Genomic DNA, 12,059 nt, shown 5'->3' on the forward strand with positions numbered 1-12,059 from the left:
ACCCTCTTTACTTATTTATCTAACCAATCAAAATACCCGACGTCACTTTGATAACAGTTTTAGCCACGCCCCTTACCTGGCTTTTCCAGACAAATCAGTAATCCTCTGTTAGCGACTGTGACAGCTCCAGCCTTTCGTATTGTTGTCGTTATTGTTTCAAACTGGCACGGTATTTTGTAATTTGTGCCTTTTTAGATTCCACGGTTACATTTCCGGGCTGTCAGAACGGGCTGACTGAACTTACTAACCGGTAACCACACAGAGGCCATAAGCTAGCTAGCCCAGCTGTCTGTACAGTCCAACTGCCGATTGCTCTTTGTCTATTGAAGTCAGCTAGCAGTACGCGCTACATTATCTGTCAGTGAGCAAACGCCGGAGTTTACAATTCTGTTTCATTTTCCCCGGTTTGACGAGAATCTAGCGAACCAAGATAGGCGGCTTGGGAACCAAGATGTCAAATCGAGTGGTGTGCAGAGAAGCAAGTCACGCCGGGAGTTGGTACTCAGCTTCGGGTAACTGTCAGCTTAGCACGGTCTGAGTTAGCATGCTGAATCTTAACTCATGTTTTTCCTTTTTTATTGTGTTTTTTATTATTATTTTTGTGATGTATAACCTGCAAAATATAATAATGGTTTATTTCTTAGTTTTTCCTCCGCTGACGTTAATTGCCGATAAATAAAGCTAAGATAAAGTCGATAGGCTAACATTTATCTGATAGGATGCTCCTTTTCTGTGTCACCTTATGAGGTGCACGGTGAGTTTAAGCTCATCCAGCACTGTATCTTGTGATTGTGTCTGTAAACAGGAGAGCTTCTGCGGGGAGCAAAATTACACTGATGGGGTTTTTGAAGTCAACCAAAGCTAACATGGCTAACATAGCAGAACTTCCTGGCCTACATGCTAACTGATGCACTCTTAGAAAAGTCCCAGCGCTCTTTAAACATTCAGCAGTATGAGAAACTGTTGTCATTGTGGTCTCTTGTTGTTCTCCGACCCGCTTAGGTAATGTGTTGAAATTCTCCCTGGCGTCAAACAAAGGACTGGGCAGGGCTTGGCAGAAACCAGAAGTTTCATGTTGCACCCCTTCCCCCATTTTACAAACCGTGAGCTATTTCTTATAGAAAAATCCCTACAAACCGCTCAGTTTTTCCACTCAAAAGAAGAGTGTGTGCAGTAGACAAAGTTTTTCCTCAAGACTAGCACTACTTCAACATATTATTACTCATGTATAAGTACAAAAGTATTTGGTAAAAATGCTACTTGAGTACAGAGTGACTGATCATAACATATGATGTAATATCATTTGGAAGTTATTTTAAAGATTAAAATAAATCATGCAAATGAGCAGCATGATTACAAACTAAATTCAGACTGAAGAAGTCTATCTAAAACTTATGAAGCTAATACTTACTTTAGGTAATGTATGTTAGATCAGGCTAAAGTAGGTCCAGTGACAGTGCATGGTGTCTACTGTATGTTGATTTGACCTCCAATGGCCCAGCAGATAGAAAATAAGATTAGAACAAGCTTATGTATAAATAACAAGTCTCAATTTAACATAAACTGTAGGTGTGTGTCTGTAGCATTTTTTTAAATGTCATCTAGTGATATTTTTCACAGTGGGTAAAATTATCCAGATATTTATTCAAGTAAGAGCACTGGTACTTCATAATAATAATAAGTAAAAGTAAAATGAATGGTGTAGTAAAACCACTTCTATCAGTAAATTTTTCTTTTCCCAAAAAAGTTACTCAAGTAATGTAACTGGTTACTACTACTCACCTGTACTAGTGTTGAGCAGAGTGCAAACGCATTCAGTTTGCATGTTGGCTGAGCTTTTAATATCACAAATCCAAGAATGCATTTCCTTTTAAAATTTTACTCATGCATTTTTTTTTCCTATCAAATCATTGAAGTTCCAGTATGTTTTTTTTTAATTTTTATAACCTATATTTAACTAGATGAATCTTACTGAGATTCAAAGTCTCTTTTTCAAGAGAGACGTGGCCAGGAAGGGCAACAACACAGAGATGACTGCCAATTATAAAACCACAGAACTCAAAATGCAATTAAAAATAACAATTAAAAAATGTAATTAGATCAAACTAATTACAGTTTATTATAGCTGCTTTCCTGTGGTTTTCGTATGTCTTTGCTCTTCTGCACACAGCACCGTATTTATTTTTATTTATTTGTTTTACTTTTCAGGATCCCAGCTGAATGCACAACTAGAGGGCTGGCTGTCCCAAGCACAGTCCACAATCAGACCTGCTAGAGCCATCATTGCGCCGTAAGAGCACACTGACAACCATCCCTAGAGCGTGCGAAATAGTATTCACACTTTACCAACACGTTTTCTGCTTGCAGCCATGCCGGGTATACCTACTGTGGTGCTTGTGCAGCACATGCTTACAAGCAGGTGGATCCCTCTGTTACGTAAGGCCCTTCATCTTTCTGGCTTTATTTCTCATTTAAGAAAAACATGTGCTAAATAAATTCTCTTACGTTTAGAGTTAGGGGTTAGGGTACTTCAGTACTTAAATAGAACAAACAGATGCTGTGTAGATAACAGATAATAGAGCTGGTGTCTGGTTGTGTGTTAATGGCGCGAGTGAGATAAATTCCTCTTGGTTCTCAGTCGTAGGGTGTTCATTCTGGGACCTTCACACCATGTGCCCCTCTCCCGCTGTGCCCTGTCGCCTGCAGACGTCTATAGAACGCCCCTCTATGACCTGAGAATCGACCAGAAGGGTACTTGCAGCTTTCACTCCTGACTGTGATTTCTGCTTCTGCTCTATATGTCTGTCTTTAGAACTTAAGTGTGAATTTTTTCCAGCTGCTGATTTATTCAGAGAGTTTGGATTGAAGAACATACATTAAGGGTTTATATATATACATATATATAAATGTCTTCTCCTTTCACGACTTAATTTGTTAATAAAGTTGAAAAACATATTTCTCTTTTCTTCCACTTCACAATTATTCACTTTGTATTGTTGATTGTTGACATGAAATTTCAATAAAATATATTTAATTTTGTGGTTATACCTTGGCAAAATGAGAAAAAAAATGCCCAGGAGTATAAATTCTTTTACCGGGTGTTTGCTTATATTTACTAAAATTCCTTGGAAGCATAGTGATTTATCTGAACTGTTAGCTGTAATACTAGAATTAATATTTTAAGATAAAAACAAAGTTGACCTAATTCTTTGTAATTATTATGAATCACTACACAGAAAAGGAAAAGTTTGAAGTTGTATTTGACAGCTCAGATAGGTTAGACATCCTTCAGCAATTTTTAAAGGTTGATTCTATGATTTTATACACATATATAATTTTTTTTAATTAAAATTTCTTTTTGTCATCTTTATTTACACCTTAATGCTTACTCATGCTGTACTCATCAATTTGATCTGAAGCCAAATCAGAGCTTTATCGAGCACTGATAATTAAACTCTGTGTTTTGCAGTTTACGCAGACCTCTGGAAGACCGGGTTGTTTGAGAGGATGAGTCTGCAGACAGATGAAGATGAGCACAGTATTGAAATGCACTTGCCTTACACTGCTAAAGCCATGGAGAGGTAATGCACATGGGAAGGATGCAAAGTTTCACAATTTTTAATCCAAGATACAAAGAATTGAAGTGATCCTGCAAAGCTGTAGCAAGGCACAGGTTACATGGAAGACATCTTTCCAACAAGATGGATTTAATTTTTGGCCTCAGGTGAAAAATGCTTGATTTTACTTATTCACTGATCTGCCCATGCAGTTTTATTTCCAAAGAAATCAAAATTGCACACACACAGCAGTGTGTGTGCAATCATTTCATAGAAATGTGTTGATGATATTCAGGGTATGTGGTGTTTTTAATTTTCTCCATAAGCCTCCTAGAACTCCAAAGACATAAATTTGACTGAAGGTTTGATTTATTTTGTCTTTCACCACAGTGTGCTGTACACAGAATGATTTATAATGTTTTGCACTTTTAGTTAACAGAAAATATGATCAGCTGAACTGATGACTAAATAACATTACAATGCTTAGCAGTGTTTGTCCACAAAACCCCATCTTCAAGCTCCTCTAAATTAAACAAACCTTTTTTCTATACCAAGTCTCTTCTTTTATAATTTCTGAGTAGAGACTCAGCATGTTGATACATTGCAGTGGAAATGTATCGATATGCAGGTCGATTCGGTACGCTATTTTGTTGGTTTCTATTGTAAAAGCGACTCATAGAACCGATCAGAAGTGAAACAATCCTACCCTGTTTCAGTTGAAGTCCATAGGACTACAGTACAGACAAGGCGGTGCTGCACAACACACTTCATTGATTGAGGGACAGAAAATGTCACTACTTGCGACAAAGAGGAAACTTACGTTTGTCATGGGCATGGGTTGAACCCCGCATGCCCAGTGAGAGTCCAACTGGAGGCTTAAACGCTCTCCTGAATGTGCAGGATCATAAAATGATGTACAGAGCCACACCCAACTGTACTGCTCAGTGGAAACGAGATATGGATGACGTTCTGTTGGCAAACTTTGTTTACTGGGGACGCATAGCCACATTGTCCCCTTGTATACATATAGCGTAAAGCACAGATCTGGGTTAGGATCTGTGCTATCCATCCAGTGAAGTAATGTGTCTTTTAGCAAACATCTTGCATGTCTAATAATAACAACAAGCTAATCGCTGATCTGATTGTGACACTTACTGCATTGCAAAGAAATAACAAACCAAGTCGAACCCAATGTGTTTTCAGGTGCAGTTTTGCTGATATCTAATGACTTCGCACAATGAGTGCATAAGGCACTTTGCTGACTTTGAAGTGTAGAAACGTTATCTGCGTGCGTTTCTTGTGGAGGCACGTGCACACATCCAGATGGAGATTAAAGAACCGCAGTGTAACGTCACAGAATGTCTCCATCAGATTCTCACACTTTCCTCTTTCATCCTGGAGGCCAGGCCCAAACTTCACCTATTAGCTGCTCAAACATCAAAAACCCACATCAAGCATGCTCATACAAACCACGCAACACGCCTTTGTTCAACTGTTCAGTTTTTCTGAGAAAGACACATCTGCTCTGAATATAGTAGAAAAAATTACTTTAAATGATCAATCTTCAAAGTAGGCATGAATTTAAGCACAGGTGGCATGAAGCATCCAGAGGCAAACGGCTCCTTTTGTTGTGTACCTGAAAAATCTGCAGAGGAACAAAATGCTGTGGCAATATAACAAACACCTCTGATTCCCCTTGCAGCTACAAATTGTTGAGCCATTCAGACCCTTTTTCCATTAGCGTGGCACTGTGGCTGTTGTGCACTTTGCTCTTTGCTACAGTCTTGTCTGACTTGTGTTGCACTTTTTCTCCAGTTAAGGAAAACAAAACTTGAAAATGTTTTTGTCTTGTGTCCAACTGTGCTTTTCCAGTCAGTTTATTTATATAGCGCCAATTCGCAGCAAGTGTTGTCTCGAGACACTTTACACAAATCATTCCAATTCAATCATACATACATTCAAATTGATCCTAGTAATCAAACAGCGCAGTAAGCTCAATTTATTATTCAAATTAGTTTAAAAACTGTCTAAGGAAACCATGCAGATTGCATCAAGTCATTGACTTCTCTATATTGTTACTCCTAATGTGCTGCAACTTGGCAGATAAGTGGAGAAAAAGTCATCTAATGGATGATACCAGTTATGTTCCGTTTCTTTCAACTCTTTGCAGAGCAAAATATGGAATTTTTTTTTTTTTTTGCTTCTCGGTGCCCTTATGTTTGGGGTAATCCAAATTACACTGATTCACATGAATAATTGATAAAACCTTCTGTTACTTCGGGTGGTGACAGGCTTAAAGAGGGATTATGCAAGAGATTGAACAGAGTACTCTGGCTCTTTATGTAGGAAAACCTTTAATTTCTGTACGCATGAAGCTGTTGTATAGAGTGTGTCTAAAATGCAACTCGAGTTGTTCTCTTAATCTGATTTTGCAGCCACAAAGATGAGTTCAGCATTGTTCCTGTGCTTGTGGGTGCTCTAAGTGAGTCTAAGGAGCAGGAGTATGGGAGGCTGCTCAGCAAATACCTGGCAGATCCTTCTAACCTTTTCATAATCTCTTCTGACTTCTGCCACTGGGGTAGGTATCAGAAACTGAAAGAATGCTGACATTTTCACCGAGTTTGTGTCGTGCATGACAAAAGAAACAATTTATTTTTGTTGTTAATTTCTCTGTTGAAGGCCAGCGGTTTCGCTACACGTACTACGACGAGTCTCAAGGAGAGATCTACAGATCTATTGAGCATCTTGATAAAATGGTAACTACTTAGTAAGACAGGGTCAAATGTGAATGTATTAGTAGATTGAAGAGCTCTAGCAAATTGTACTAAGTATATCTCATTTATTGGATATGGAAGTAATGTTGATACCATTAGATTATATAGATTTTTCTTGCTGCTGCTTATGTTTTTTATGGAGGAGACTAAAATAATGGTTGATCTAAAGATATGCTCTAGTATATTTCTTCAAGAGGCTTTCTTTATGTTTGAACATACATATTAAATAAATTAGTCATATTGTGAATTACCAACATAAGCTTTTTTTTTGTGAAAGTGTTGCAACTTATTCAAACTGAGATAAAAGTTTGAATGTAAGACAAAGAGGAGTTCCTCCTTGTATTTATAAAAAATCAACATATTAGAAGGCATATCCAAAATGTTTTAATCTAAAAATAGGGCAGATTCTCCCTGGCTTTGGTCGAACACCCCAATGACAGAAAACATGAAGTCCAAAAATATTTTTTTTTCTTCTTTTTTTTTTACACTGTCAACATGGTTTGACCTACATTTTTTAAAATGTAGTTTGTTCTTCTTTTGTAGGGGATGAGCATTATAGAGCAACTGGATCCCATTTCTTTCACCAACTACTTGAAGAAGTACCGTAACACCATCTGTGGACGTCACCCTATTGGAGTGCTGCTAAATGTAAGAACAGCTGAACACTTAATCTATTAGTACTGACTTTTAGTGGATAATTTTCATTGCTGGTTAAATATCCAAATGTTACTAACACTCTTGCTGCATGAAATGAGCAAACTGTTGGTATTATGTTACACTCATTAAGAAATATTGTTGTTGTTAAGATGGTAATAAATGTCATTTTTACCTAGTGTGTGTGCATATCTGTACACACACACTGACACCTTCAGGTGATTTAAAGTGATCAATTAATTTTTACACTGAGAGGAAGCCAGAGTACCTGGAGAAAATCCATGCATGCACAGGGAGACCCCCCAAAACGGAGAGAAATAAAAACTTTTCAATTATTTTAAGATTTTTAACAGATTTCTGTGCTACAACACCACTTTGCGTTTTATCACATTGAGTCCCAATTAAAAAAAAAACACTGATTGTCTTTTAGTGCCACACAATTTAGAAAGTTCAAGGAGTATGAACAAGGAAGGGTCATAGCAATGTTTGCATAATTTGTCTGCTTGCAAACCATCACGTAGAAACTAACGATCAGTTTCTGTTTTGCAGGCTGTGGCCGAGCTTAGGAAGTCTGGTTTAGAAATGAACTTTTCTTTCCTGAACTACGCCCAGTCGAGTCAGTGCAGGAACTGGCAGGACAGCTCCGTGAGTTACGCTGCTGGGGCGCTCATCGTTCATTGAGGTCAACTTCTGCAGGGGCCACTGCAACGCCGCCACCCTGCCCTTACTATATTAATGCCATAACCTTGACCCATGATTCCCCCGATTCCTACCCCGATGCCCCCCCAAGTCCCTCAGTAAAGCCCACTATGTGCAGGAAAAACTTAGATAATTGAAGCCAATAAAATAATTTCCCTTAAGTCCCTCAGCTCTTCTTCACTTTTCTCCACCCGCCTCTTAGTTTGAAGTGTCTTCCGAGCTTTTCGTTGCGGTGAAATTTCAGGAGAGGATGGAGGTGACTGGGTTGGAGGAAGCTCCAGGAGTAGCAAATCTTTCTTTTTGCATTATCCCCATAGACCCTCCTTTATGTTTTCCCAATAATGACGAGCAACAGAGATGTAAAAAAAAAAAAAAGGATTTATTTGGATTTGATGTGTTCTCTTATAACTCGCCCCCCCGCCCCGAAGAATACCAATTTAAATAAAACTGCAGATGTTATTGGAGAATATTCAGCTCTTCCCAGATGAGGATGGAGTGAGTCTTCTGACTGCATCAAGCCTAATGCTACGCTAACTTGGGAAACCGTGTCATAGGTAACTGCTACCACTATACAGCATAAAAAAGGGCTGCACTCGACAAAGTTCACATAGACCCTACTGTATAAAACCAAAAAAAAAAACAAAAACACACACACATTATAATCATAATATTGGTTTAATATATATATATATTTTATTCATATTTTAACCTTCTTTTTTACTTTATAGAAGTTTTGATAGATGTGATAGTATTAACTGGATTAGTGTGTAGATTTGAGTAGCAGCTACGTCAGTTTGGCTCTGAGGTTGTCAACATGGTTTGGCCTGTAGATCGATGTGTGTACCACTGATCCTTTGATCCAGTCGTATGTTTATGGCATTATAGATTACATTTTCAGCACCTCGCTGCAGTTATGGATTCCACAGAAATGTAATCAAATCCAGACTCTGGCACCTTCTAGTTACAGTTTACACTTCCCTCTTTGATCTCTGTAGTAATTCGCTCTTCACACTGAAGTGATTACTTTTTTTTTTTTCCCTTTTTCCTTGAATTGTAAAATGTTTTTGTTACATATTGAGTCGAGCTTTCTTTCAATGCGATCCAAATCAAGCAGCCAAGCTGGAATGACCACCACCTTCAAAGATTACATGTCACGTCTGCGAAGGAGGTTTTTAATTACGGCTTCGTGTTTTTGACTGAATAATGTCAAAAGGTTTTGCACAACAACACATTTCAGTTTGTGTCTTGGCTACTTTTGCAACTTTATCTTTCGAAGTTCCATGTCATAATTATTTCAAAATTGGTTTGGTCTAAATTTGTTATAAACCAGAACATAGTGGATGGTCAAAGTTTTCTAAATCTCCTCAAAAACATAATGATCTGTCAAATTTCCCCCAGAACTCTGAGAGATATTGCTACCAGCTGCATTTTGAATTCATTGGCTAAAGGTTTGGAAATACTGAAGCACAAAAGCCCAAGAGGACTGTTGCTTTTACAATGCTTTGCAAAATTATTTAGCCCTCTTGAATTGTTGAGGTATTTTATTGTATTTTATATATCACACCAATAAAAAACATTGTTACAAAGAAAAATCGGTCTAAGAAATGTGACATAGGTCTGTTTTTAGCCACCCTCCCTTCCCCTCCAGGTCTGTAGGGTATGTTTCTACTAGCTTTGCACATACGGAAACTGAAAGACAGCAGTGTATATTTTAATGGCATTGCATTAAAACTTTGCTTGCCAATGACATATTTGGCCATTTGGATGGGCTTTCAGTCTCCTTTATTTTCCGCCACCTAATAAAGAGTTTACTGGTCAAAGGAGAGCAGGGGAAATGTGGGTCAGTTGGGATCAATAACGTCACTGCAACTTTTATTAATGACGTTTTAATGTTATCTTTTTTTTTAAACATGCAGCCTTCAAGAATGGCTTAATTTCTGTTAGATTGGATTGAAATTATCTGTGATAATCACTTAGTTTTCCAATTGGATTTAATTCTGTTCTTTGCCTGGACCATTCTGACATAAATTGTTGGAGGTTAGCTCTCCTGGTAGAGGCACATTCCCCCCTTCGGTCCCCCAGTCTTTTGCAGTCTCTGCCATGTTTTTTTCCCAGCTTCCCTGTGTGCGGATGAAAAGCATCCCCAAAGCATGTTGTGCAGGTGGTGTGGACTAAGCATCCAGTGTTGCTTTTCCACCACATTTGACCAGAGCACATTTCTCTGTGTGTGTGCAGTGACCTTACATGACAAATGGGACTTCTTGTGGCTTTCTTCTTGCCACATTTCCTTAAAGGCCAAATTTGCGGAGTGAATCTGTCGACAGGTTGTCCCACCAGAGCTGTGGGTCTCTCCAGCTCCTCCAGAGTTACTCTGGTTCTCGTGACTGCTTCTGTCTGGTCCATCTTATCTCATTAGCCTTATCTTATTGTGGTTGTGCAATACTGTTTTGCAGGCCGTGCATAACGTTCTACCAACTTCAAAATAATGCATTTCTTTGTGCCCGTAGAAAATACCATTAAAATGCACTTCAGTTCTAGGCACAAATGTGAAAAATTTAAGGGCGTAAATACTTTTGCAAGGCTGTATAACGCTGTAAATTGGCCACAGGAGCTGATTGGGCATTAATCATTCCTAAAAGCGACATGAGTTTTTTATAGAAACTTGACAATACGCAGCGTGATGCATTTGCTGCTCATGGTAAATTACATTTATATTTTTCTGCTTTAAGGTAATTCCCATCTCATTCCACATCTAGTATTAACGCAAACCTCGTTGAACCGAGTGGAACGCAGACTGAAGGCTGAACCCCCCGACTCACAAGACCTCTTATGCTAATTTACAGGAAACTAGCAAAGCATGACACACTGTGCTATTGTGCCTTTTATCACTGTTGCACATTTATATATATATAAATATATATATAAATAGATATATAAAGCATATTCTCACTTTCAGTCTTATTTTCTAAAATGTGTTTTCAGTTTTTGTGTACTCTTTCCCCTCCTCTTCCCTTTTGCCGACAGCCCAACTTAGTTTCCGGCCCGCGCAACACTTCATCACTTCTTACCCTGCACACCCGTCTGTTGGGCTAAAATGGCACCCACTGTTATCTCCTTTCTCCAGTGAGGGAGTTGTGTTCTGTCAAACTTCATTCTTGTAGCGAGAGACAAATAGCTTAACCTCGACACTGTTCATTTCTCTCTTTGGTTATTTGTCTTTTTAGAGATGTTTTTCTTTTATATTTTCTTTTCCTCTCTATTTAGGATTTGGAAGTTTTCTCATCGTAAAACTACACTAAAAAAAAAAAAAAAAATACTGCTTATCTACTCCCGTAATGGAGTTTTTTTGATCTCAGGTTCCATTGACAAAGCATCCCAAAAGGCTCTTCAGAAAAGGCAGAAGATTCATGTTACAAAAGAAGTAAAATGTACTGAAAAGCACATCTGCTTAAGTGTCTTGTTTTTCTGTCACAAAAAAACAAAAAACAAAAAAAAAAAAATGATTTTTGCTGCATATACTTTCAGACTTGGAAATTTAGAAAGTCTTATGCTCTATAGATTGTTCTGAGACGAAATTAGAATATCATTGAAGAGGTAAATTATTTCATAAATTTGGGTAATTTGATTATAGCGTACAGCAAATAAAGAAACATGAGGAAAAAAAAGAATGTTTAATACAGAAAAGTATAGTTATATATTCTTGGTTTTCCATTAGTTACTACATCAATGCAGCATGGAGGAGCTCAGACTGTGGTTCTGCTGGGATGTAGTGGAAGTCCAGGTTGCTTTAATGGTTGGTTTCAGGTCATCTGCGTTGTTGGGACTGGTGTGTCTCATCAGCCTGCTGACCTTAAGTCCATAGAGCAGGGGTGTCCAAAGTCGGTCCTTGAGGGCCGGCGTCCTGCATGTTTTAGTTCTCTCCCTGGTTTAACACACCTGCATCAAATGATGGCTCATTAGAGGCCTATTCAGAACACTGACTTGGTGAGGAGGTTGTTACTATCACTAGGGAGAGAACTAAAACATGCAGGATGCCGGCCCTCCAGGACCGACTTTGGACACTCCTGCCATAGAGGATCCATGGGTTTGAGGTCAGCCCAGTTTGCAGGCCACTCGAGCACAGTAACACAATAAACCAGCATTTGAACCTTTGGCAGTGTGTGGAGACACCATATCCTGCTGGAAGAGGAAATCGGCATCATTATAAACCTGTCAGAAGAGGGGAAGTGCTTTAAAACGTCCCAATTCTGTCAAACTTAATGTCTTGAACTTAAGTTTTTTTTTCTTTTTTAAACCCAGTGGACCAAGACAAGCAGGTGACATGGCACCCAAATTGTCACTGAAACTTCACAATGATTCTCAAGCAGCTCAGACT

The 12,059-nt window shown here is 38.5% G+C and overlaps 1 protein-coding gene across 1 annotated transcript; it reads left to right on the forward strand.

Moving 5' to 3' along the window:
• The first annotated feature begins 46 nt into the window (after positions 1-46).
• On the forward strand, positions 47-10,645 carry memo1 (mediator of cell motility 1). Its single transcript, XM_007551522.2, has 9 exons — positions 47-512; positions 2,209-2,290; positions 2,368-2,436; positions 2,639-2,751; positions 3,470-3,581; positions 5,993-6,135; positions 6,237-6,313; positions 6,875-6,979; positions 7,535-10,645. Exons 1-9 carry the CDS (start codon positions 452-454, stop codon positions 7,664-7,666), a joined length of 894 nt encoding a protein of 297 aa, XP_007551584.1. The 5' UTR covers positions 47-451; the 3' UTR covers positions 7,667-10,645.
• Positions 10,646-12,059: the final 1,414 nt, after the last annotated feature.

The sequence above is a fragment of the Poecilia formosa genome, unplaced genomic scaffold (assembly GCF_000485575.1).
Source record: "Poecilia formosa unplaced genomic scaffold, Poecilia_formosa-5.1.2 Scaffold42, whole genome shotgun sequence".
Lineage (NCBI taxonomy): Eukaryota > Metazoa > Chordata > Actinopteri > Cyprinodontiformes > Poeciliidae > Poecilia > Poecilia formosa.